A 27,149-nucleotide genomic window follows, 5' to 3' on the forward strand; every position below is an offset into this window, starting at 1 on the left:
AAGGAATGATAACAAAGGTTTATGGCTCAGACTCTCTGTCCGAGCCAGCTGACTGTGACTGGCCATTAATTAGAAACAACCACATAAGACCAATCCCAGATGCACCTGTTGCATTCCACAGCAGCAGATAACCATTGTTTGCATTTTGTTCCTGAGGCCTGTCAGCTTCTCAGGAGGAAAAATCCTAAGGAAAGGATTTTCCATAAAGATGTCTGTGACAAACGTTATCTAGAAAGAAAAAAAAAATTAAATAAACATGTACACTAAGCATTGCCAACCAATAAACTGAGTGTCAGCAATTTGCTGACCTATTAAATTCAAACACAAGTACATTTTAACACCATATAAAAATAAACTGTGTACAATAAACATTCAGCTACTCTACATGAAGAAACAAGCCTTTGTCCACCTCTATCACAGCACTGGAGCAGCTGTTGAGTGCTTTTTTGGGAAGCTGAGGCAGGCTGGATGCTGTGTGCTTGCGTGAGGATGTGTTTTTGTGCAGGTGCCTCCACAGCCCCTCAGAAAGCTCTTTCCAGAGGCAGAATCCATTCCATCAAAATGCAAAGGCATTCCCACCTGACCACGGTGACCATTTCTGTGGGGTGAGCTGCCAGTTGCCAGCACTCAGAGCGACAGTTGTAGGAGCAATTAGTGAGAAATCCTGGGCCTGAAATATGTTTTTAATAAACCATTCACTGGGTATATTCAAATAACAAATAGATTCCTGCAAAGCCGAGTCTATTTGCAGACAACTCGCAAATGAGAAAGGCTAAATTAATTGAATGCCCCAGCCACTGGGGATAATGGTCCAGCTGTAACAGAGCTCTCCAGATGTTTGTTTGCAGAAGAGTGTGCTTTCATAGGAAAAGAAAAAAACACTCGTGGGTGTATTAACTCAGAAACAAGTTTACAGCTGTGCGCTCGCGCGCTCTGCCTCGCTCTGCCACCAGCCTCTGTGCAGCTCTGCTCCAAGGCTTCCTCCTGCCATAAACAGCCTCTTTATTTCTCACTCATTGTCCTCTTGGCCGTGTTTAGACAGCTGTGACGTGCTGAGTGAGGCAGTGGCGCTGTGAGAGCCTCCTGGGCTTCAGCAGGGATCAGCCCTGCCGTGCTCCAGGTTGTGAGTACGGCTGGACCGCGGCTGCTGGCAGCTTGGGCTGCTGGGCTTGGCTTCTCCCTGGTTTTGGGGTGGGTTTGCTGCACAGGACCAGGGGCTGGAGCTGTATGAGGCTGGTGGGAGCTCACAGGGATGAGTGGGAGAGCCTTGGTCACTGGGTTGGGTTTAATTCCATCTAAAGACTGCAGCTTAGCCCAACTTGGCTTTATTAGCGCACTGGAGTCACCAGTGCAGCACTCCTCATCGATTTCCCTGGGCCTTGTTTTGTTCCTGTTTGTCTTTTCCCTGTTTTTGGGGTGGGTTTGCTGCACAGGACCATAGATTGGAGATGTATAAGGCTGGTGGGAGCTCACAGGGATGAGTGGGAGAGCCTTGGTCACTGGGTTGGATTTAATTCCATCTAAAGACTGGAGCTTTGCCCAACTTGGCTTTATCAGCACACTGGAACCATCAGCTCTCCATCCATATCCCTGGGCTCTATTTTGTTCCTGTTTAGCTTTTCCCTGGTTTTGGGGTGGGTTTGCTGCACAGGACCAGAGATTGGGAGCTCACAGGAGTGAGTGGGAGAGCCTTGGTCACTGGGTTAGGTTTAATTCCATCCAAAGACTTCAGCTTTGCCTGATGTCTCCCAGAGGAGCTTGGTTTTATCAGCACACTGGAGCCATCAGTTCAGCACTCTCCATCCATTTCCCTGGGCCCTGTTTTGTTCCTGCTGCTGAACAGGCCAAGCTGGTAGTGGAGCCCTGTAGCTGAGGTGCTCCATTACTCACAGGGAGGGGACAATGGGACGTGGGGCTGCTCCTCAATGTCTCTGCACGTCGGCCTCATTAATAACCAGCGGCTCCTAAATAGCCTCATTCATCAACAGGCAATTTACTGCGTGCCCTGCCGGGGCTGCAGATAAGCTCCTGCCTCACACAGCACCTGCCAAGGGTCCCCCCACCTCCTCTGTGGCATTTCAGAGGGACGAAGAGGGAGGCATGGGAGGAAATTCTCTGTCCGAGCTGTCGCCAGCCCCAAGGGGCCTGGAGGAGCTGGGTTGATGGGCTGCGTGTGTTTGTCATCTTTGAGGAGAGACTTCCAAGGCCTGGCTGCTTCTCTTGGTTCTCTCAAACGTTTTGTTGTTTTCATTGTGGCTGCCCCATCTCTGGAAGTGTCCAAGGCAAGGCTGGACAGGGCCTGGAGCAGTTTGGGATTGTGGAAGGTGTCCCTGGAGCAAAGTGGTCTGTAAGGTCCCTTGCAACTCAAATCCTGCCACGACTCTATGATGCAAGGAGGAAGATGTAGGGGGATAAAATACAAGAAAATAAAGATAGTGTAGAGAGTAATCTCACCCCTAAGGAGTTGCAAGTTGCAACTGGGAGAATTATCCAAGATCAGGAGCAGGCCTGACTTTAGCAGGCCACAGCTGCAAACAGTGAGAAGAAGAGTCTATAAAAGAGTGGGGTGGGATTGAGAAGGGAACTGGGGTCAGTTGGCTGCTTTGGGAAGAAAGAGTCAGTGCTCTGAGAGCTGTCCATGAGACACACCAAGAAGGTTTGGAACTTTTGAGATAAGGAGACAACAGCATGGAACCCCTGCAATAGGATGACAACAGGAGGAGGAAATGTGACCTATCCAAAACCGTCTCCCTCGTGTTTCTGATTCCTGCCCCGTTGCTCAAGCCCTGCTTTTGCTGCAGCCGTATCTTGGAGATCAGGAGGCACTAACTCAACCCTGGGGAGATAAATCAGGAAGGGATTTCGCTGCATCTCCATTATAACGAGGCAGAATTCATCACCCAGCGCATGTTGTGAAACCTCAGAGAGTTACGGTGACAGCCCAAGGCCAGTTCACTCGAGGAGCTGAGATCTGCAGACAAGACCTGACCGCTGGCTCCATTTCCTCTGCCTTGGGGATGTTAGGGAAATCAATCCACAAACACCAGAGGTTTATGTCCAAAAAGGAGACACAGGAGTCCTTTTTTGGCTTTATTTGAATACAGGGAGAGGCCATGGGGCATCCCCTGCGATCTCTCAGATTTTTGGAGGATGCAGCCTCCTTTTATCCCAATTTCCCAGCTACATTTCCCTTCTCTCTTTCCCCACTGGCTGAGGCACTTGAGAGGTACAGACTTCCCAAAACACTGAATCCAAAGATTCCCCTCTAATGTACAACCCTCCCTTTTAATTTTTAATTCTTATGGAATTTAGGAGGTTTTTCTTCCCCATTGTTTCTTTCATCTTTCAATGTCTTAATTTCATTGATCAGCAAACCTAAAGTTTATTTGTAAAAGAAAATCTCTTTTTCCATTTATCAATCAGTGGAACCCTTCCCATTGTTTCTTTTCTCTCCCAGTGCTGGTTTTATCTCCCAGCAGTGCTAGTTTTATCTACCCCAGCTTGCTTGTAAAGACAAACCCACTATTCCTCTCAGGAATAGTGGATTTGGATGCTGGTACCCAATCCCACTTTGGAGCCAAACACCCTGTGCTATTTGGGCTGAGCGTGGCTGGATTTTTGTTCTCCCGAGCCATTCAGAGAGCAGAGCAGCTGGGCAGGAGCTGTAGCACGAGAGGAGGGTTTGTATTCCCTGTGAGACTGAGAGCTTTGGGGATGGCTCAGCCTTTGTGAGGCGCAGATGAGATTTCAAACGAGACGCGAATGAACGCCCTTCCCTCGCGCAAGTGGAATTTGCTGACATGTTCGTTTTGTTGTTGGTTTTGGTTTTTTTTCCTCTCTCCCCCATTCACGTTGATCAGCTCCTCAGCTTGACGGGGCAGCTGGTGGAGTTCAGCAGAGGGGCTTTCAGCAGGGCCTGTTGCAATGGGAAAAGGGCTGATGGCTTCAAGCTGGAAGAGAGTTGATTTAAATTAAGTTAAGCAAGGATTTTTTGACAGTAGGGCATCTTCATCGCTAGGTGAGGTTGGACAAGGCTCTGAGGAGCCTGCTCTGGTTGAAGATGTCCGCTGGCAGGAGGTTTGGGTTGGAAAGCCTTTAGAAGTCCCCAGGAGCCCCCAGCATCCTGTGAGCGCTCCATTAGCATTGCTGATGTGCCTTCCTGACAATGCTGGGGGTGTCTGACACCCCAGAGGTGTCCAGCAGTCCTTGGGCACTGCAACCTAATGAGCTTTATCTCCCACCTCATATTAATTGCAGAGCAGCTTCTCTTCTCTAATTAACGCGGAGCTACGTTACCGCGCCTGGCTAAAATGCAAAACCCCGCACGTGTCGCCTTACTTGTAAATCATTTATTTACACCAAAGCAGCAAAGCACCTCATTAAATCCATTTCTGGGGTTCTGCTCTCCTCCTGTTTGCCCTGGTGGTTTTTTCTAGGAAGTGAGATGAGGCCAAGGAGAAGCACTGAGCTCAAGGGCTGCATCTTCTGGTCTCTGCCCTCCTGCGTTCTGTGCTCATGAGCATTTAGACCTTCTACCCAACTCCCTCCAAAATCTTCATTTTTTAAACTAACTTAGACCTTCTACCCAGCTCCCTCCAAAAACGTTCATTTTTTAAACTAACTTTCGGAGGGAATTGGGTAGAAGGTCTAAGTTAGTTTTAAAAGTTTACATTTTTGGAGGGAGTTGGGTAGAAGGTCTAAACTAGTTTAAAAAATGAAGATTTTTGGGGGGAATTGGGTAGAAGGTCTAAGTTAGATTAAAAAATGAACATTTAGACCTTCTACCCAACTCCCTCCAAAAATGTTCATTTTTAAAGCTAACTTAGACCTTCTACCCAATTCCCTCCAAAAGTTAGTTTTAAAAAAATGAACATTTTTAGAGAAAGCTGGGTAGAAGTTCTAAGTTAGTTTAGAAACTGAACATTTTTGGAGGGAGTTGGGTAGAAGGTCTAGGTGATTTTAAAAAATGAACACTTTTGGAGGGAGTTGGCTAGAAGGTCTAAGTTAGTTTAAAAAATGAAGATTTTTTGAAGGAGTTGAGAAGAAGACAGGAAGGAACAAATGCAACACCCCTTGTTCTTTCTGGGCTGTTCATGGCTTCAGAAGTTAATTAGAAAAGGATATTGTAAGAATTTAGGGTTCCAACTTTGTGTCAGATGTGTTAATCAGGGCTGCATTAGCCAGGCTTTCCTGGATTCCTCTGATATTTGGGTTTTTTTCCAGGATTCCACAGACATTTAGGGTTTTTCCAGGATTCCCTCGAAATTTGGGGTTTTTCCAGGATTCCCCTGATATTTAGGGTTTTTCAAGGATTCTCCCAATATTTGGGGTTTTTTCCAGGATTCCCCTGATATTTAGTTTTTTTTCAGGATTCCCCTGATATTTGGGGTTTTTTTTCAGGATTTCCCTGATATTTAGGGGTGTGAACAGGATCCCATCCAGGCTGGAGCTCCTCTCCTTCCCCCTCCTGTTGTGGGCACGAGGAGAGAAGGACAGATATCAATAAAAGTCAATGAGACTTTCTGACAGACCAGCTTCTGCAAGAAAACTTTTTTTTTTTTTTTTTAAAAAAAAAGGGTGCAAACAATGGATGGAGGAGAATTTGCATAAAACTCATTAGAAAAAAAAGTACAAGTTTCATAAATCTTGGTGATAAATTAATGCTATACGGTTCCGAACATGATGTATTAATTTTAGGATCAAACGAATGGGTCTGTGATCATTCTTGGTAATTATGAGGCACCCAGGCAGTTTGGAGAGGAAATTATTTTTAAGATTTTTAAGATTTTTTTTTTTTAAGTGCTGCTTTAACACCTGCTCAAGGTGGGTTTGGAGAGCCTGTGTGGAACCTGTGCTGCTTTAATTCCATTTAAAGGTGGGTTTGGAGAGCCTATGTGGTACCTGTGCTGCTTTCACACCTCCTCAAGGTGATTTTGAAGAGTTTGTGTGATACCTGTGCTGCTTTAACACCTGCTAAAGGCTGATGGAGGGCATTTACTCTCTATTAACCATGGACATAGATGTTGACTTTAATGGGGAGGATGGCAGCAGCCAGGGGCTGCATGCACAGCATCCTCCAGGAGAGCCTCAGGAGTATTTTAATGATAATGTGCAGAAATTTCAGTGTGCCATTGATATTTTTGTGGTTCTCCTCCTCTCATTTGTGTTGTAGGGTTAACCAGAGTGATCAGTCCTGAGCAAAGCAGAGGAGCCCTCTGTAAATGGCGATGCTCAGCTCTTCTGTGCTGTGCTCTGCCTGTCTTACACAGCTTCAAAAGCCCTTTTAAACAGCTTTAAACACCTCTGAGAGCTGGGAGTGGGCAGGTAATGCCTCTCTTTGAGGTTTACCCACTGGCTGTCAGCTCTGCTCATGGATTCTGCCTCCACACTGAGTCCCCACTTAAACAAGCAAACACAGCAGAGAAATTACAGGCTCTGTCTCAGAGCATCTGAGGAGAAATTCTTCTGCTGTGCTTTTCACTTCCCAGCTTGACAAACTCCCTCAGAAATGGTTTTGACTGCACAGATTTGTTTTCCCTCTTTCCTGTCACCTCTGTGTTTGGCTCCTTTCCCTGCCATACATGACAGCAGCTCGTGGTTCCTGCACCAGCTGGTCCAAGGCTTTTCCCTCACACTAATAGTCCAAAAAATGTATTTTTTAAAATTTGTTTATTGTGAAAGCCTTTTCTAAGAGATGCTGGTGTCTGGCTGGCTCTGCAGTGCAGGAATTGGAGAGGAGGAGCTGGTGCTCCCCACCAGCAGCTGGAAAGAGAAACGTGTAACGCTGAGCTCACATTGAATTTTAGGAGTGGAAACTTCCCTAGCCAAGTCCCTCTGGAAAGTTTTGGCTTAAGTGGTGGAGCCCATTGTGAGAAGGAGGTCAGGGAGGATCTGTTGAGGTTGTGCTTATGGAATGAGCTACCAGACACCTGCTTTGGGAGAGAGCCTTGGCATCAGGGGATTTGCAGTTCTGGTTCAGCCAGGGAGCGCAGGAATGAAGGTGGAGAGACCCTGGGGAGAAATGATCCTCAAAAAATTTTAAAAAAAGAAAATCCAAAAATTTTCAAAGGTTTAATGAAACCTTATCAAAAATAATACAGAAGACTGTACAGAGAAAATATTACAGTGCTGGGAGCAGAGGATTTTCCCCACGATGTGCTGCTCATCCACACAGTGGAGGTTCCACCTTTTAATCCTTTAGACCCTCCCAAAGTTCTGTCTGTGGACTCCTTCTTTGCTGTCCAGTGATGGAATTTTACTTCCTTAAATTTATATAACTATAAATCCATAAAACTTAACATAAATACATAATATTTGCCTTTTAATTGTGAGAGTCAGCCATGGCATTGCTCATCTGTCACACCTGGATAGATGTGCTGAGCCCTGCTGGGCTTTGGTTGCCCTCCCATGCTGGCGTTGTCCCCTCCATATCAGGGTTTTCTGTGCACACTCAGCTCTGGGTTTCTGGTTTGTGCCCTGCAGGAAACTGAGGAAGCCTCATTCCAAACATGGGAGCAGCTCCTGTGACCTCCTGCCTGAAAGCAGATTTTACTTTACTTCCTTTTCTTTCCCTCTCATTGCTCGGAGACTGCTGAGCAGCACAGAAATATTGGCACTTCATCCTTTCTTTTCAAAATCTTGGGGAAAGCATCTCCAGAAGAGCTTTCTATTCCCCCTTTTTTATTTTTTTTTTCTTTTTTATATTTTCTGAGAGGTGAAAGGGAAAATGAATTAGAGGCAAAGGAAAGGGAGCAGGTGACAAATGAGAAGAACAGGGCTGGAATTTCAAGATCGAATCCATCAAATCCCCTGTGATGAGGGGCCAGCCTGCTGTGGTGAACTGGGCTGATTGGAGAGGCTGTGCTGGGGTGACTGGGGCAGGAAATGGGAATGGGGCTGGGCTGGCCCATCTCCCTCACAGGGAAAAAAGGGAGCCCAAAAAATGTACTGTATTTGCAGGGAAGCCCCAAAAAAGGAAGGAATGTGGCATCTGATTCCATGTTCTCAGAAGGCTAATTTATTACTTTATTATAATATATTATACTACACTATATATACTGATACTCTATTCTATTCCATTATATTATATTATATTATATTATATTATATTATATTATACTATACTGATATTATACTCCATTATATTATATTATATTATATTATATTATATTATATTATATTACATTATATTAATCTAGATAGAGATATTATATATATCTATATATATAGATATCTATTATGCATACCTATATATAGATCTATATATTATATAGATATGATGTGTCTGTATTATATTATACTGTTATACAAGACTAAAGAATAAAGATACTATACTAAAGAATACAGAAAGGATACAGACAGAAGGCTAAAAAAATAATAATAGTAAAACTCGTGACTCTTTCCAGAGTCCCAGAACAGCTTGGCACTGATTGGCCAAAGAGTGAAAACAACTCACACTGAAATCCAATGAAACAATCACCTGTGGGTAAACAATCTCCAAAAACATTCCACATGAGCACAACACAGGAGAAGCAAATGAGAGAAGAATTGTTTTCCTTTTTCTCTGAGGCTTCTCAGCTTCCCAAGAGAAAAACCCTGGGTGAAGGGATTTTTCCAGAGAATGTGAATGGCACAGAAATGTGGTGGAAGTTTTACTTTTGGAAGTTCAGTGTGGTGGTACTGAAATGATTTTTAACTGATTTTCTGCTGGGTTAAGGAGTTGCTGAGGTGTTGGTTCCCTGTGCCAGCTTGTGGCCTTGGTGAAGAAGCCAAAATGTGTTGTCTGTGCCCACAACAAATGACCCAGAGCTCACTGGGGGAGAAACCGATTGTTAAAATCAGGATTAAATGTTAAAATCAGGATTAAAATGCTTTTCATATTAAAGCAGAGCTGATGCCTCAGTTCTTGAGCCCAAAAGCCAATGCAGAAATTCCTATTAACTCCACATGGGTATGAATCAGCCCTCTCAAAAGAGAAGCTTATTAGGCAATTAATTAGAAACCTGCTCCTTGTGTGCCCTCCATCCCAGCCCAGCCCCTTCCTGCTGCCCTGGGTCAACATCTGCATCTTTCCCTGGGGCTCTGCACTTTCCAGAACCTTCTGGGAGCTCTGGGATCCTTCCAGAGACTGGGTTTGAGTTTGTTTTTTATCTCTTCTCATCCTCCTCTGCAGAGCAGAACCAGTGGAGATGAATTGATGGGGCGCAGCCCCTTTTCCCAATTTCCTCCTTGGCAAAGTGGAAGGGCAAGAAAAATGTAAAGGAAAAATGCAGATGTTCACAGCTGTAAGTGCTGAGACCAGAGTTCCTCAATGGGATGCTAAAATGCCCCCCTAAAACAGCCAAACCTAAAAAAATATATATAATAAAAGCAGATCAGGAAGAAAACGACAGCAAAAAGTAAAAAAGAAAAAAAAGAAAAAAAAGGCTCCTGAGGTCAATCAAAGTTCAACACTTGGAGAAAGAAGAAAATCTGTGTATGTGTGAGAAAAGAGGGAGAAGTAGCTGTGATTGAGAGAAAGGAGGCACAGGGAGACAAGATAAATTCTGATTATCTGCTGGAATCAAGACACTTAAGTGCCCTGTCTGATTCCTGAGGGGAAACAAATGGAGCCCATAGCTCTGTGCTGCAGGAAGATCATTTGTCCCTGTTCCCTCAGCCCTCGCTGGGGCTGCAGAGGCTTCAGCACCACCCTGGGCAGGGGTGGGAGCTGTTCTCCTTTGGGATGTGCTGCATGCCCTGCCCAGCCTTCCTGGTGATGGGGGGAAATAGGAGAAAATCAATAAATACAATAAATTGGTGCCGAAGAAATCAGTGGGAGGTAATCTGAACAAACTTTGGTCACTGTGGTGGTGGAAGTGGTGAAGCTTTAATACCACACTCCTAAAGTTAGGGGGGAAACTTGGAAAAAAACTTGGAGCAAAGCAATTGTGAAGTCTCATTTCTCATTTCAGGCCTGGGTTTCTTCTTCTATTTATTTGTTGGTTTTGTATTTTATACATGCCCTGCCTCCTTCTCCAGGTTGTCCTGAATTTAGGAATTCAATTCCCTGGAAGTCATTGCAGTGCAGAGAGAGAAGAGTTAAATATTAAATTGTTGTTAATTTAGTTATTTATTTGTTGGTACAACTGGGTTTGCAACTCACAGACCACGAATGTTATTAAAACTGGGTGGCACAAGGTTTTCCTATTCAGCAGGAATTTTGAGATCCTTTATCTTCCAAAGATGTGCAACCAAGACCTTTTGGAGTATTTGCTATTCTGGAGGGAAATTATGATCAAATGATTGTTGTGGGGTTTTTTAATGGGATGCAAAGGGTGGAAACCTGTTCTCTATTTAAATAAAACTGGGCAGAATAAAGAGGCATGATCCTGGATTTATTTTGTCCAAGTTTTGGCTTTCCCAGCCATGGAGACTGTCTTTCTGTCTTCTTGGGGCAAAGAAACCTGTGCTAAGGATGGCTTTGAGCATCCTCCAGCATCAAATCAAGCTGCTGCCTTGATTGATTTGGTCACTGTGGTGGTCAAAGTGGTGAAGCTTTAATACCACACTCCTAAACTTAGGGGGAAAACTTGGAAAAAAACTTGGAGCAAAGCAATTGTGAAGTCTCATTTCAGGCCTGGGTTTCTTCTTGTCTTCTATTTATTTGTTAGTTTTGTATTTTATACATGTGTAATACTTTTTTTTTATTTTAGGGATTTAATTTTTTTTATTTTTATATCAGGGATACAAGGTCTGAGAAAGTGAAGGGGTTTGGTATCCGTGGGGTTGGCTGCATGGAGAGGTGGGAACGCTGCAGATGAGCACTCTGATCACAGGCTGGACAAAGCCACTTGTTTCTGTCTCTATCCAAAATGCCTTTGGTTGTGACCCATCACTCACTGCACCTGTTGGTGGAATTAATGTTTTTGTTGTTTATTTTCCCCTAGTGGTTCATTCTAGCTGCTCCTCTTAAAACAAAACCGCTGCTCCTCCTCCAAACAGGAATTTGGGTTCGGGCACTTGCTCATTGCTCAGTATCACATCTTGTCCTCTCTGTGGATGTGCTCGAGATGGCCTGAGTCATCCCACTCCTCTTAGTCATAGATGAGGCAGTTCAAGCTTTTAAAGCCTTTTTTTTTTTTAAGGAAAAGCATTTCTGCTAGCTCTTGGAATTTTTTGTCTTCCTCTTGAGTCCAGTGCTGAAGGTCCAAGCAGCTGTAGCTCTGCAGCCTTGACAGAAGCAGCTTTTTGGCCTAAAAGCCACTCCTGACTTCCCCAAGAGCCCCGTGGCTCTGCAGGAAGGGTGTGCAACCTCTCCTTGCATGCTTGGAATTAATAAATTTTTCCCGAAAGACTTCAAATTTCCCAGGGCTTCACCTGGCTGCTGGGTCTCGCCTCTTATGTGTCACAGAACTTGTACCAACAGCAATTTTACATCCCACTGTGATGTCCCCAGTGAGCTTGGTGGCCTTGGGACCTGCCAGGCCAGCTCCTCACTCAAAATGTTCTTCACCAATGTCCTAGGGCACTAAATCTTTAATCACAAAGTCACTCAGGGCGAAGGCAAATGCCTCACAGAAATCTATTATTTCTTCTTTATCTGCCAAAGTTGTACTCTCATCAAAGAATAAAATCAGGTTTGTTTGACAAGCTCTATTTTCCATAAAATCGTGTTGACTGGCATTAATTATGTTCCTATCATTTAATTCTTTATTAATGGAATCTCATATTGGCTTTTTCCATTATTTCAGCAGTGATTGATGTCTCACCAATGGATTGGGAATTGCCCAGCTCTCTCTGCTATCCAAACTGTGCTGCTGCTTTTGCCCTCTGCTCTGCTGGATCTTCCCTCAATATCCCAGAGGGATGAAATTTGGACATCTCTTCTCCTTGACCAGGGGATCTGGGGGCATGGTGGCTCACACAGACTGTGTCCCATCCTCAAATCCATGTGGCCATTTAGGAATCTCATCCTCATCCTCCCCATCCTCAAATCCACCTGGCCAAGGAGAAATCTCATCCCTCCCATCCTCAAATCCACATGGCCAAGGAGAAAGCTCATCCTCACCCTCATCCTCAAATCCATGTGGCCAAGGAGAAATCTCATCCTCATTCCCCCCATCCTCAAAGGATTCCATCAGAAGGCTGGCTAAGAATAGAATAGCAAACAATGATAACAAAAGCTTGTGCCTCAGACAGAGAGTCTGAGCCAGCTGACTGATTGGCCATTAATTAGAAACAACCACATGGGACCAATCCCAGATGCACATGTTGCATTCCACAGCAGCAGATAATCAATGTTTACCTTTTGCTCCTGAGGCCTCTCAGCTTCTCAGGAGGAAAAATCTTAAAAGAAAAGATTTTCCGTAAAAGATGTCTGCGACCCCTGCTCTCTGACCAGCTGCGCGTTTTCAGCGTTTCCTCTTCTCTGCCTGGTTTTGCTCATGGTTTCTCTCCTCTTTGTGTCTCCCAGGTTCCTCAGTGGCCCAGCTGCTGGCCAGGGACCTGGACAACGACCCCCTGGTCTATGGGGTGGTCGGGGAGGAGGCCAGCCGCTTCTTCGCCGTGGAGAGCCTCACCGGCGTGGTGTGGCTCAGGCAGCCCCTGGACAGAGAGGTAAACTGGGCATGAACCACAGAAATGGTGGCTCTCCATCCTCTGTGAGAGCTGGGGTGGGCGCTGCTCCCTGCTGCAGGTGGGGATCTGGGTGTGCCCACCGTGATCTGTGCTTCTCCACGTCAGTGGGGACGTGGGCAGTGAACAGCCTGCTCTGGTTTCATCTGACCTGGTGGTTTTCCTGGGTGCTACAGTAACACCTGTGGGTCTGTCTCGGGTTTTGGTTGTCAATTGCTGCCCTGAGATGTGCAGGATGCCTCTGCTTCAGCCCACACAACTGAAGAACGACTCAGAGCTCTTCAGTTTTCAGCCTTGAAGTTGTTTATTAATTCTTATCCATAAAATTTTCTTTCTGCCCAGCCAGATCTGCTCAGCAGGGCAGCCACAGGCACTCTGTGTTGTCCTTTTATACTACAAACTACCTATAACATATTTACACTTAATTCCCAATACCCATCACCTGTGTTAGACAGTGAGCTTCTACCTAAACCAATCCCAAAGTGCCAGCATCACTGCAGAAAATGGAGACCAAGAAGAAAGAAAGGCTGGACATGCCCAGATTCCTCCATCTTGTCCCCAAAACCGCCATACCAGAAATCCTAAAATCTACATTTTCACCCTGTGATCATTTTGTTATTACACCATTCAAACCTGTGTGACTTTCAGTCCTCATACAAAGCTGGTAATTTGCTCCACAGGTCATAATCAAACCCACATGTGTTCTGGGCTGTGTGCCAGGGTCTCTGAGCCCTCCAATGGGGGTCCCAAAAACTCTGGACACCCAGATGGATGCACTGAGTTCCAACAGGTCTGAAAGTAAAGGAATTAATAGCTGCAGGTGGTCTAGCAAGGAGCCAAGCTGCTCACACAGTCAGGGAAATGTGCAGGCTTCCTCTTTAAATCTCTGTGCCAATTAAATCCTTTACTATTTAGAACAGCGTGTCAAGAGATGTGAGGTATCCCTGCTTAGTCAATCTCATCAAGACTTTTCATCCTCTTGTGGATTCAGGCTGCTGGATGCTAAATTTGGCAGGATCCTTGCCTCAAAGCTGTTTCACCACTCCTATTTTCAATGGCAGCTTTGGTGTGCAAGGCTGGAATCCCATCCAGGTGCCTGCTTTGCTAAAACCTTGGCCCTTTCTGCTTTCCTGGAGCAAGGAGGAAGTGATAGCAGGAAGACTGGGAAAATATGATGTGACTTGGGCAACGTGCTTCATTTCCCCTGTGTTTAGTGCTGCCTTGGCCAGCAGCAGCCTGGGGAAGATGAAACCCATTAACACACCTCTGGTGCTCCCAGTCAGAGCCAGGCAGGCATTGGCATGCAGAGGAGCAGGGATGCTCTCGGGCTGGGGCTGGGGGGAAGGCCAAACCCAATTTCACAGTGTTAGGAGCGAGACTTTGGGAAAATAAAGTGCTTTTCTTCACCCCTCTCCCCTCCGCCTCCCCGTGCCAGCAGCTGCTGGCCTGAGCCATAAATCTTCCCTCATCCTAATGCCTCCTGCTTCCCCACATTTCCCATGCCAGCCTCAAGCCCAGGAGGGTGAGCAACAGATTTTAGGCGTCTTGTGGGGAGGGAAGGAGCTGGGCAGAGCTTGGATGGGCCCAGCTGATCCCAGGGGCTCAAAGTGGGAGCCAGTGAGGGCAGGATGGATGTGGGGAAGGTGTAAAGGATGTGTAAACAACAATTTGTGGTGGAGGAAGCAGTCAGAGGGAAGGGATGGGGATGGGCACAAAGCTGGGAGCAGAAAACACTGGATGCATGTGCTTAAAAAGTCAGGGGGGGACAAAGCCACTGAGGAGAAGTGGTGGGAAGGGAAAAGGAAGAGGTGAATTCTTGTCCTGTGGAGCAGAAAGAAGGGAAAAGGAGCCATAGCAAGGTAAATGATGCAGGGAAGGATGAGCTAGAGAAAAAGAGCAAATGTATAGAGGCAAAATGAATTTTAAAAGATTTTTTTTTTGTACTCCTATGAAGATTAGAAGGAAAACAGATTTCTAGAAAACGGCAGACCCCGAGGCTAAAGAATTGTGTTAAAATAATTTGAGAGACAGCAGTTGGTACGTGGAAGCTTCCTCTGATTATTTTACTGAGTTTTTAAAATTTAAATGCTCAACAGGTTGCTCCTTATCTCCTGCTTTTCCTTTCTTCCCTGTTGCGCTGTCCCTGGTGCGTGAGGAGGGGAAGAGAGGGCAGGGATGCAGCAGGCTGGTGTGGCACAGGCAGCAGAGCACAACAAAATCCATGGTCAAAGAACCAAGGATTTCTAATTCTTGAGGTTCAGATGCTGCCCTGAGAAGTTTTTTGGACCAAACGTTCCAATTCAATGAGGGATTGTTTCCATTGTCAATTCCACCTGGCCTACCATTGGATTGTTTTTTGACCAAAGGCAACTCTTTCACTGGCACACCAACCAGGCAGGTTGAAAAAGGCTTTTCTGGTTCCGAGTTAGACAAACATATCGTATCCGAGCCGGCAGCCTTGTTTTTGGTTGTTCCACAGGCAAATCTGCACGACAAAAAACAATTAAAATCCACCAATACCAACATACAGCTTGCATTTGCTCCATCTTTTTCATGAGCGAAGTTTTGGCAGAATCCTTACATACATATATATAAATTTTAAAATTTTGTTCTCCGCAAAAACAATAACCTAGTGAGCAGGTACCACGTAGATGTGGTGGCCCAATCTTTACATGATTCTTTGGTAAAATAGGAGCAAAATGATTGCTGGTGGGAAGAAAAGGGTCAGGAAGAGAAGGTCTGCCTCCACTGGCAATATCCCCCTGCCCTGATCCCAAAAATTTGCTCTTTCCCACTTGTTGCTCACCCCAGCATCAGTGACTTGATTTGACTGTTAATTTAGTTAAATCAATAAGGAGCAGAGAGAATTGTGTGGGAATTTCATGGAATTTCAGCCAGTCCTCACTACACAGGCTTGTCCCAGGATTCCCAGGGAAGTTGGGAAAGCAGCAGCAGGATTTAGAGGTCCTCACTGAGACTGAGTTGCATTGCCATGAGTCCTAAATCTTGCTGTGTTTTAAGTGCCCAGCTTAAAACAGGGAGCTGATTCCTTAGCCCTGGGGGCATCTCCTGTGCCTGAGGAATTCAGATTCCCCAGCATTCTGTGCCCAGAGCAGGTAATGGCACTCCAGCACCTCTCCTCCTCTGGAAGGTCCTGGAAGCATTTTGCGTGTAATAACATTGGCTGAAAGTCCCCAGCCTGCCACCTGCAGATAAACACTACAGCATCTTTAATTATAGCTTTTTTTTTTTCCTTCTCTTTCCCTTTCAGACCAAGTCAGAATTCACAGTTGAATTTTCTGTCAGTGACAGCCAAGGGGTGAGTGTGACTTTTCATTTCATGGTCTGCGGCACGGGCGGAGGGGAGCAGGGGCTGTGGGTCACTTCCGCACCAGGGGAGAGGGCTCACCCCTTGGCCCAAAGCCCAAAACCACAGCCACAACTGCTTTTTAGGCTCTAAACCCACACCTAAACAGCCTGCTGTTGTCCTTGGGCCCACAGGTGATCAAAGGGACAGTGAACATCCAGGTGGGAGACGTGAATGACAACGCGCCGCAGTTCCACAACCAGCCCTACAGCGTCCGCATCCCAGAGGTAGGAGCATCTCTGCCTGGCTTCTGCCTCTCCCCTCAGGGGCCACTCAGGCTCTGGTTGCCACCACAGAGCTGGCCACCAATGCTCAGGGCTGTCCTCTCGCCCTGGAGCCTCGTGAGGTTGCGGGAGGATGAAACTTCTGTAAGTCACTGCCTGAAAATGGGCAGGAGCAAAGTGTTTGGGGTGTTGGGGGAAGGAGGTGGAAGGGGAGGTGTGGTGCTCTGGTGATATCTTCCCCATGGCAAATGGGAAGTTTGGAAATGAGTGTCAATGAGGATCTGTGTCTTGTTCTCTCCTTGGAGCTGAGGATCTCCATGGCAAATGGGAAGTTTGGAAATGAGTGTCAGTGAGGATCTGTGTCTTGTTCTCTCCTTGGAGCTGGGGGCGTGCTCAGCTCTTGTCACAGAGGTGACCTGAGGCAGGACAGAGTGTTTCTCCAAATGCCTGAGTTCTGGCAGAGTGCTGCCCAAAGGCTGGTCATTTCCCTCAACAGCTCCTTAGCAGGACTGGTCCCATGTTGTCCTTGGGATAAAATAGGTGGGAAGGGGCCACAGGATAAAATAGGTGGGAAGGGGCCACAGGAGATCATCTGGCCCAAGCTCACACTGATCCAGTGAGAATTTTCGTGTCAGGTTGGGTTGTTCAGGGCTTCATCCAGCCAAGTGTTGAAATATCCCCTAGAACTGAGTTTCCACGACCTTCTGCTGCTCTCTGTGCTGGCCACTGCAAGGGAGGTGACATCTGCTCATCCATCAGGGACAGCTTCTGCACCTGTAGCTTGACTTGGTTGGGAATTCACAGGTCTGACGTGAATTTAGGCTTTAAGCTGTGGCTTCTGGTGCCAGGAGGAGAAGGTGATGATACTCCATTTGAAACAGAGGGTTAGTAGAGCATTTGACATCCTCCGGTGGAGGAAACCTCTCTTTGCACCACAGTTCCAGGGCAGTTTTTCCCAGACTGTTCCTCAGGGTGTGGGTGAGGTCCCGTGTGCATTGTGTGTGTGAAATGGAGCAGCTCTGGTAACTGAGAGGTGCAAAAGATTGTGTTACCAGGGTGTGTTTAATATTCCTGCTGCTGCTGACCTGCCGTGCTGGGCTGTGATCCCTCCCCACCCCTCTGCTGTAAGGAGGATGAGGTTTCTTCATTAGAGCTGCTCATGATGCTCGAGCCGGGAGCTGGAGTCTCATCTTTGCACCAAGTCACCTGAAACCTCCCCGTGAGAGAGAGTGACACTGGGTCACAGGCATTTCTGCTGCTCTGCAGAGCACCAGAGCTGGAGAAATGACTTGGCAAAACCCCCACCAGGTGCCCCCTGCTGTATTTTCAGGGACCCCTGAAGAGGGAAGGAAATGATGAATCTGACTCCATGTTCTCAGAAGGCTTATATTATATTATATTATATTATATTATATTATATCACATTATATTACATTATATTATATTATATTATATTATATTATATTATATTATATTATATTATATACTATACTAAAGAATATATATATATAGTATAGTATATACTATACTATACTATATATACTATAGACTATATAGTATAGTATATACTATACTATATATGGTATATACTACACTATACTATACTGTACTATACTATACTATACTATACTATACTATACTATACTATACTAAACAAGACAGAAAGGATACAGACAGAAGGCCAAAAAGATAATGATAAAAACTTGTGACTCTTTCCAGAGTCCTGACACAGCCTGACCCTGATTGGTCACTAAGTCAAAAACAATTCACGTGAAACCAATCAAATCATCACGTGTTGGACGAACAATCTCCAAATACATTTCAAAGCAGCAAAACACAGGAGAAGCAAATGAGATAATTGTTGTTTTCATTTTTCTCTGAGGTTTCTCAGCTTCCCAGGAGAAAATCCTGGGCAGAGAGATTTTTCAGATAATATGATGGTGACATGCTCCTGCTCATGCTCAGGGCTCTGGAGCTGTTGTGCCTTGCTGCTGCTCTCTGGGTCATGTTCTGCCTGCAGAGGTCTGCAAAGCAAAGGGAATGGCAGTGGGGTGGGAGGAGAACAGGCTCCTCTCCCCTGCCCTCAGCCTGACCTCTGGTTTTGCTGTTCCCTGCTCTGTGAAAAGTTGTAAGTGCGTTTCTGTGCCTCCCCTGGGAATCAGGGCTGTGTTAAGCACCAGATTTTACATACCTGGAGTTTCTGTGCCACATCTCTTCTTGCTGACGGCTTCTGTCCTTGATGCCTGAGGTTTTAGCTTTTATGTGTTTCAGATTCTGTGCTGCTTTAGTGTGTGGGTCTGGGCTTCATATCAGGGGATGGTGAGCTCTGTGCACAGAGCAGGGAGACAAAACAATTCCTGCTCCAGCTGGGCACCAAGAACAAATGATCCAAATCTCAGGCCCAGGAGCATAAACAAGGGTGAATTGTAAAGAGAAAAACAAGGATGGGGCTTCATGGGCTAAAGCTGTAATTGGACAATTAACTTCAATATGCAAATGGAGCAGAACTTATAAAAGTGAGAGATTTTTTGATTGGGTGTTCATTTTTGTGACCATTTTGGTTCATCTTGGGTGTAGCCCTGGCTGGGCTCTTGTGCTGCCCAAGGTGGATGCACCGAGGCCTCCTAATAAATCCCTGCTTTATTCTGTAACTCTGTCCATTCTCTGTCCTAGGTCAGCCTTCACAAGGCATCATCCTAAGAGCCAACATTGCAAAGCTTGAGTTTTCCCCATTTCCACGATTAACCCATGCCCAGCCTGGGGAGCAGGGAGGACAAAGGTCCTGGTTTGGAATCATGGAATCAGAGTCACAGGATGGTTTGGGTTGTAAGGGACCTTAAAGCTCCTCTAGTTCAGCTCCTGCCATGGGCAGGGACACTTTCCACTGGTTGCTCCAGCCTGGCCTTGGACACTTCCAGGGGTCCAGGGGCAGCCACAGCTCCTCTGGGCACCCTGTGCCTGCCCACCCTCCCAGGGAAGGATTTCTTCCCAATATCTAATTTAAACCCCCTCTCTTGCAGTTGAAGGCCATTCCCCTGTGTCCTATCACTCCATGCCCTCATATGTGCAAAATTAGGTCTGGCTGAGGAAAGAGAACTGCAGGCAGGTGATGTGGACAAAAAAAATAAATTAAAAAAGAAGAGGCTGAGCCTTTGGGCCGTATCCCATGCTGTGCAGGTGAGTTGTGGGTGTGCTGTGCAGGATTTCCAGCACTGCCTGGCTGCTTGGGGTGCAGCAAGCCTGGTGTTCCCCCCGTGCAGCCACCCAGCACTTGGCTTTGGGAGCTGTGCTCTTCTGGAGGTTGGCCTAATCTAATTACAAGGCAGAGTGTGCCAGCTTCCAGTTTCTGCCCGTGATCTTTAACCAAGGGCACCGAGCAGAGGTAATGAGCCACAAACGCCTTGATGTACAGCATCCTGGAGGCACTCCTGTTCTGCTGCCAGGGAGAGAGAGCCTTGCCTTGCCAGAGAGCAGGGGATGGGGTCTCACCACCTTCAGAGGCCCCTCCAAGGGCTGCAGGTGTGGGAGGTGTCAGCAAGGAGCTTTTTCTGAGTGTGGTGGTGCGGCTCTCAAGGAGGAGATGCGCACTTGACTTTGAGATCTGTGCAGAGCCATGAGTTTTCCTTGTTGCTTGTCCATGACTACTCAGAGCTGGAGGTGGTGTGGCATGGAAAAGTGGTGAGGGACACAGCCATGGTGAGGAATGACAGGTCAGCCCATGCTCCAAACAGCTTGAGGGAGAGCAGCGAGGGCTCAGGTACCAAAATCCGCCTCAGAGCCCAAATCGAAGGGCCTGTGGATAATGAATGAAGAGAGCTGGAGCCTGGAGAAAGAGGAGAGGCTGGTGTGGTTTTCAATAGACTGGCTCTGTGCAGATTTGGCAGCTAATGAGGGTTTTTCTCTTTTTAATTTTGAGATAAATGGATGTATCGATTTGCAGTTGTCGTAGCTAATGGAGCAGCGACCGCAGGGCTATTTAAACCTCGCTGCTATTGTGTGCCACTTGGAAAGTCAAAAGAAGAGTGTGCATAAATAAATGGAACATGAAGTAAACTGACCTTTAAAAACAATACTGCCTCTAAATACCCATCCTGGTGCTTTACGTGCTCCGCTCGGTGTGTGAATGGGGATTTATTTGGCCATGGGCTGCAGGGCTGGGATGGAGAGGATGCACCACAGCAGCTCGACTGCTGGGAGTGGCACCGCTCCTGTGTGCTTGCTGTGTGCTGATCTCATGCTGGAATAGCTGCCAGGGGCCAGCAGAGGGATATGGGGATATTTGCTCCAGCCTAATCGTCCGTCCCGTCTGGGCAAGGGCTGCCTGTGCTTTGCCGGCCCCAGCGCAGCCAGGCAGGGCAGGGCTGCACACAGATAGGGGAATCCTGCTACAACTGGCAACTCAATTCACCAAGCTGGCCTCGACAGAGCTCATTAAGTTCCCGTGTATTCATTTCAGGCTAATGGCTGTCATGCTGGCTGCTGTTTGATTTGCTGTAATGGACTTTTATGGCGTTCCAGTTTGCGAGGACGTGCGTGCCCGTGGCTGTGCCCCGTGGCGCTGCTGTAGCACATTAGTTAGCTGCTTGTGTGCTTGCTACTCTGACCTTCAGGGTTTGTTCTCCTCTTGCACTTCATCTCCTTGCACTTCATCTCCTGCTCACAGCCTCTACAGGGTTTGTTCTCCTCGCTCTTCATCTCCTGCTCACAGCCTCTTTTCCACCCCCCTCAGGTACCACGTTGCTGGGAGTCTCAGGGTTTTGGCTTTTAAACAAGGAGAGATCTATTGCCAAGCCTGTGGCAGGCTGTTGTGGCCATGCCTCAGCTTGTGGCAAGCCCAATCTGTTTTATCTAATCTTTTTTCCGTTTGGCTGCATCTGTAGGGAACACAGAGTTCTTGGATTGTCGTGGTTCATTGCTTTTAGGTGAAGCAAGCAAGCGGAGTGGAGCCAGGCCCCTGTTCGTGCCACCTGGTGTGATGGCGATGTTGGGTTGCACTGTTCCCCCTGGGTGCCTGCTGGGCTTTTTGTCCCAGTCCCAAGCAGGAAACCTCCAGGGGCTTCCACACACCTTTGCCTTTAACTCCAGGGGCAGTGGTGGGGTCACCATGCCTGGAGAGGATGTGGCACCTGGGGACATGGTTGGTCAGTGGTGGCCTGGGCAGTGCTGGGGGAATGGTTGGACTCCATCCTAGAGGGCTTTTCCAGCCTAAATTGCACTAACTTCAAGTCTAGTACCTCCTTGGGAAAAGCTGTTTTCTCCTGCAAGCCCCCAACATCCTGAGCTTGCTGATCAATTCAAGGCCTTCTCTTGGCCTTGGAGCCTCAGCAGCTGTGACATGCTGGCAGAAAGGTCATTTAATTGTTGGTTTCTTTGCTGAACGTTTCCTCAGGAGGTTTCCATTGGAGTTTTCTCTCCTTCTGTGCTCTCCCCCACCTCATTCCTTGTCTTGTATTTATAACAGACTGAGTGATTTATGAAGTGATGTGTGTTACATGTTGAGGTCACTCACCCCCATCCCTGGAAGTGCTCAGGGACAGGGCTGGATGGGGCTCTGGCGGAAGGTGTCTGTGGCAGGGGGCTGGAGCTGGATGGTTTTTATTGTACCTTCCAAGCCAAACCATTCCATGATCCTATGATCTTCCAGCAAAAAGCTTGGCACTGGGCCAGGGACTGCAATTCAGCACCTCAGTCATTCATGAAATCACAGCTGCACCACGAGAGAAGCACCTGTAACTCCACAAGGACACGGGAATTAGAGCTCTGCTTTCAGATTTGTAACCACAGCCTGCTCTGCCTTGGGAGTGTGCTCATCTCCTCCTGAATTCCAGCAGGCAGGGATGTGGGAAAGGAGTTTAAAAGTGGAAAGGGAAGTTTCTGCTCTGCACACAGCAGTGCTGAGGCAGCCACAGCCCAGCTTGCAGGTGTCTTATCTCCTGGGCTTAGCCCTGATTTGCCAATTTATTGTAATTGGGAGGCAGGCGGGCGCTCGCCATCAGCAGCAGTCCCTTCTGCTCGGGGAGCAGCCTTTGGGACTGAGCCTTCACAAGCTGCTGGCCACCATTTCCATCCCTAATATGGGGGTGTAGCTGAAATCGTGGCTTTTATGATGTCTTTTTCTCAATTGTGCAGAAAAGCACTTGGCGGGGAAGGAGCAGAGGAAGGAGGGGAGCATCACTGCCCTGTCCCACGGCACAGCCTGGAGCCAGACCCTGCTCCGCAGCGAGCAGGGGCAGGGAGGAGCACAGAAAGGCCCAAAAGCCCTTGCTGTAATTAAAATTATTATTTTGCTTTAAGGGTAATAATGTCGGTAATTACATCAGTTTCCCTGCCATCCTGCCCGAGTCTTTGGGGGCTCGTATAATTCTATTGCCATGGCTCAGGGCCTGGTGCTGTGCATGCAAACCAGCTGCCACGGGCTGAGCTCCCCCTCAGCTGCACTAGCCAGACCCTTGCACACTCCCAGACACCTTCTGGGGCTTGCTTTCCTCCCCTCCTTTAAATAAAGAGCCTTTATAGTGGAGGTGATGATAACAGAGCTGATAAGGGAGATAGAGCACATTGCAAAAATGGTCTGTAGTCACTGCTGACTGCTTTCCTTCCTTGTTTCATTCCTTTTTTTTTTTTTTTTTTTTAATTCACTCTTTGTTTTCCTTCTCTCCTTATCCTTATGTTTCCATGTGGAGTTTAGAACTGAACAAATAATTTACAGTGAATAACTTCTCCCCCAATCCCAGTCATCCCTTCCTTCCGCTACCTTTGAGCGTGCAAAATTTGCAAGTGCCTTGAACTTTTCCTTGGCAAATTGGATGCAGCTTTAAAAATTTATTTGTTTGCTGAGAGGTTTTTTTGGTTTTTAAAACTTTCTGGAAAGGCAGCAAGCAGTTTAGTGAGTTATTGAAGCTGTGTTCAATAAGCACTGGACTGAAAAGCTGGTTCTCCTTCCTGGGTGCATCAGGCACTTCCATCTCCCCTCTGTCCTGGCATCCCACTGGCATGCCCAGTGCTGGGGATCTCTCACCTCCAGAGCCTCTTGCACAAATAGAAGTGGGGATTTGAGTGCTGTTGGCTGTAGCAAGAGGGTCTCTGTTGCACAGGTGAAGCACTTCCCAAACTTCCTCAGTTTTAATTGTCTAAATTGTTTAATTTCCACATGCAAGCAAAACATAAACGGGCTGGGAAGTGCAGGCCCTGCCTTGGGCTCTCCTTCTGGCTTTGGGATGCTGGCAGTGTCTTCAGGCAGGAGCTTGGAAGCACAGCAGGCACCAGCTGTCATCTTCTCCCTGCTTTTTTCCACCAGGACCGGAGAAAAGAATTTCAATGAGACAGACTGCAGTGCATTGAGTAAAACACAGGGCTGGGGCTGAAGGGATTTGCACAGCTGATGTTGTAGATGTCAGAATCCTAAAATGGTTTGGGTTGGAAGGGGTATTTAAAAGTAATTTCGTCCATCCCCCTGTCATGGGCAAGGACAATTCCCAATATCCCAGGTTGCTCCAAGCCTTGTCCAGCCTAGTCTTGAACACTTCCAGGGATCCAGGGGCAGCCACAGCTTCTCTGGGCACCTCCTCACGCTCGTTATAAATAACTTTTTCCTCTGAAGCTGTGCCCAGGTAGGTGCTCAGACCTGGAGCATCCTTCACTCTGAAGGTCACCTGCACGTTTTTGTTGTCACTGCTGTGACACCAGAGGGTCTTGAGTGACGTCCTAGGGAGAGAAAAAGTGTCCCCTGTCCCTTGTGTGGATTCACCAGTGAGCAGCAGACCCTGGTCCTTTAATGCACGTGACCAAGGAGTGAAATGAGAGATGCAACAGAAACTACTGGGGCGGAAAACTCCAAATGGCGTGGAAGTAATGTGTAAAGTGTCCTGGAGATAACAGTCATTTCCACCAGGCACAACTTGGGCTCTTTCTGGAAGGGGACTGCAGCAAACAGGGGGGCAGCCTGGAAATTAGAAATAGTCATGTGGTTCTGGCCAGTGGAGTGCTGGGCAGGATGAGGGGGACAGGGGAAAAAAGCAGATTTTGACCAGAAAGGGAAGCCAGTGTGGGGCAGAAAGTAATTTGGTGCCTCCATGGAGGAGCTGTCATGATGGGAAATTAGGAAATTATCTCAAGGGAGAGGAAGGGAAAGTGTACAGCAGCATCCTCTGAAGTGAGGAGAGCACAGGCAAAGAGGGGTGAGGTAACTTGGGTAAATCATTTGTCATTCCTCGTGGGAGAAATGGGAAAAAGGAAAAACATCCTCACTCCCTGAGCTCCTTCCTGTGGATGCTGAGGGCACGGATCTGCTGATTTCAGAGCTCTGCTGGGTCTGCCCCAGGGCCAGGACAGTGTCTGAGCTCGGGGTGGCCAGTGCCAGGTGCTGGTGGCTCCTCAGGACCCTGCAGGCAGTGGGTTCCCCAAGCCAAGCACGTTCCCCTGGAGCACAAACAGTGGCTGGTGGTGCCACAGCACTTCCCCAGCCTGGCCTGGAAAGTCTCTTTTCCAGGGGACATTCCAGCCCAGCCCTGTCAGTGTAATTACACTTACACATCTGGGCAGCAGATGGCTTCAAGGTCTCTTCCCTGTCTGTGTGCAGCCTGGAGCAGAGGGGTGAGCAGGGGGTGAATGTGACCTGCTGGCAGTTAGTTCTGTTTTATCTCCCTTTCCTCTGGTTACCATCTCCTCCCAGAAGCCTGGGATGGAACTGACCTCATGTTCCAGCCAGCCACAGCTGCATCCTCTCCCCTCACATCCCTGATTTGTCTGCCTCCCTCTCCATGCCTCACCTTTGCACTCACCAGCAGGACCCTGCCTGGGTGTAGGAGTGGTTTATAGGAATGGTTTATAGGAATGGTTTTTAGGAATGGTTTTTGGGAATGGTTTTGAATTTCTTCAGGTGGTGAGTGGCAACTGCTCCATGCCAGGTAGCAAAAAACCCATCACTGAAAATGTATTTAATGTTTTTCACTCACGTGTTGGTTTATTACCATTTTTTAGTCACAGCACCTAAATTAAGGGATGATTAAGGTCTTGCTGAAAGGTGCTGTGTGGGACACTCTGGAATTTTCGTGTCCAGGGTCTCCCCTCACATCCCTGTTTTGTTTACCTCCCTCTCCATGCCTCACCTTTGCGCTCACCAGCAGGACCCTGCCTGGGTGTAGGAGTGGTTTATAGGAATGGTTTATAGGAACAATTTTTAGGAATGGTTTTTAGGAATGGTTTTTAGGATTGGTTTTTGGGAATGGTTTTTAGGAATGGCTTTTAGGAATGGTTTTTGGGAATGGTTTTTGGGAATGGTTTTTGGGAATGGTTTTTAGGAATGGTTTTAAATTTCTTCAGATGGTGAGTGGCAGCTCCTACGTGCCAGGTAGCAAAAAACCCATCACTGAAAATATATTTAATGTTTTTCACTCACGTATTGGTTTATTCTCATGTTTTAGTCACAGCACCTAAATTAAGGGATGATTAAGGTCTTGCTGAAAGGTGCTGTGTGAGGGACTCTGGAATTTTAGGATCCAAGGTCTCCCCTTACATCCCTGATTTGTTTGCCTCCCTCTCCTTGCCTCACCTTTGGACTCACCAGCAGGACCCTGCCTGGATGTAGGAATGGTTTTTGGGAATGGTTTTTGGGAATGGTTTTGAGAATGGTTTTTGGGAATGGTTTTTAGGAATGGTTTTAGGAATGGTTTTTAGGAACGGTTTTTAGGAATGGTTTTTGGGAATGGTTTTTAGGAATGGTTTTCAGGAATGGTTTTTAATTTCTTCAGGTGGTGAGTGGCAATTGCTCCATGCCAGGTAGCAAAAAACCCATCACTGAAAATGTATTTAATATTTTTTACTCACGTGTTGGTTTATTCTTAATTTTTAGTCAAAGCACCTAAATTAAGGGATCATTAAGGTCTTGCTGTGTAAGGGACTCTGGAATTTTAGGGTCTAGGCCCTTTACCCCCTGCAGTACACAAGCTCAGCAGCAGTTCCATGAGGTGGGCACACATTAGCATCCTCACTCCGTGCAGCATGGGAATGTGAAGCTGCAGCTGGCACAAGAGGCTCTTTTCTTGATAAAAACACCCTTTTTAATTAAGATGGAAATATTTAGGGAAAATGGTGCCATTTTGACAGCAAAGCTGGGGAGAAATAGCATTTCAAAAGAACCATAAAAATCGCTCTTGCAATAGATTCATTCCAATTTCTTCTTGAGAATTGCATTTTGTGTTTTATTAGTTTGTAATGTGTCAGTGACAGTCATGTATAATAAGCTTTCTACTGCTGGTCAAACTTTGTGGTAAAATAATAGACTAAATCAGCCTCTCTATAAGTTTTTTAAATATTTATGTGTGAACTGAACTGTTTGTATCGGTTTCAAACTATTTTCATTACAAATGGAAGGAATTTGATCTAAGTAGAAGTTTCAATCAAAATTAGGGGCCATTACTTAATTTCAAACATTAATTGCTGTGGGAACTTAAAATGTGGGTGATTTATTTTGTTAGTGCGAATAATGGAGAGAGCAGGGAAAGTGAACAGAGGGTTCAAGGCAATTTTTGGTTCGAGGAGGAAAAAAAATGGGGAGCTTTTAGTTTTGGAGATTTGCTTTACGGGAGATGTGTGAAACATACTTATTTGCTTTTCTGAGACAGGATGCAAACCCAGTGGGGGAAAAAGGAGAGGTGGTCACAGCTGTCACTTTGTGTAGGATGATGGTTGCTTGTCCCTCTTTTTGCAGGGAATTGAGCTCATTCTGTGTGGTCAGGGGGGTGTGTTTGGCTGCAGCTCTGAGCTCAGGTGATGGTTGTACCAACAACCCCCTTGTTTCCCAGCCCTTGCCTTGGCTTCCATCGTGGCGATGTTGCTTCCTTAGGCTTGTGCTGCAACTGTAAATCAAGCTGGAAAGGGAGGTGGGAAGGAGGGGAGGGAGAAGAGGAGGTGTGAGTGAAGTCAGCCCCCTGCTGCCCAGCCTG

General features: G+C 46.8%; 1 protein-coding gene across 1 annotated transcript in view; it reads left to right on the top strand.

Moving 5' to 3' along the window:
* Positions 1-27,149, top strand: part of CDH23 (cadherin related 23) — a 211,693-nt gene that overhangs the window by 31,013 nt on the left and 153,531 nt on the right. Inside the window, exons 4-6 of the mRNA XM_054288414.1 lie at positions 12,455-12,597; positions 15,887-15,934; positions 16,117-16,209. Coding sequence (XP_054144389.1) covers positions 12,455-12,597; positions 15,887-15,934; positions 16,117-16,209 — 284 coding nt within the window. The remainder of the gene's footprint in view (positions 1-12,454; positions 12,598-15,886; positions 15,935-16,116; positions 16,210-27,149) is intronic.

This window comes from Melozone crissalis, unplaced genomic scaffold (genome assembly GCF_028551555.1).
Source record: "Melozone crissalis strain CALT ecotype California unplaced genomic scaffold, PUWL_Pcris_2 ptg000062l_1, whole genome shotgun sequence".
NCBI lineage: Eukaryota > Metazoa > Chordata > Aves > Passeriformes > Passerellidae > Melozone > Melozone crissalis.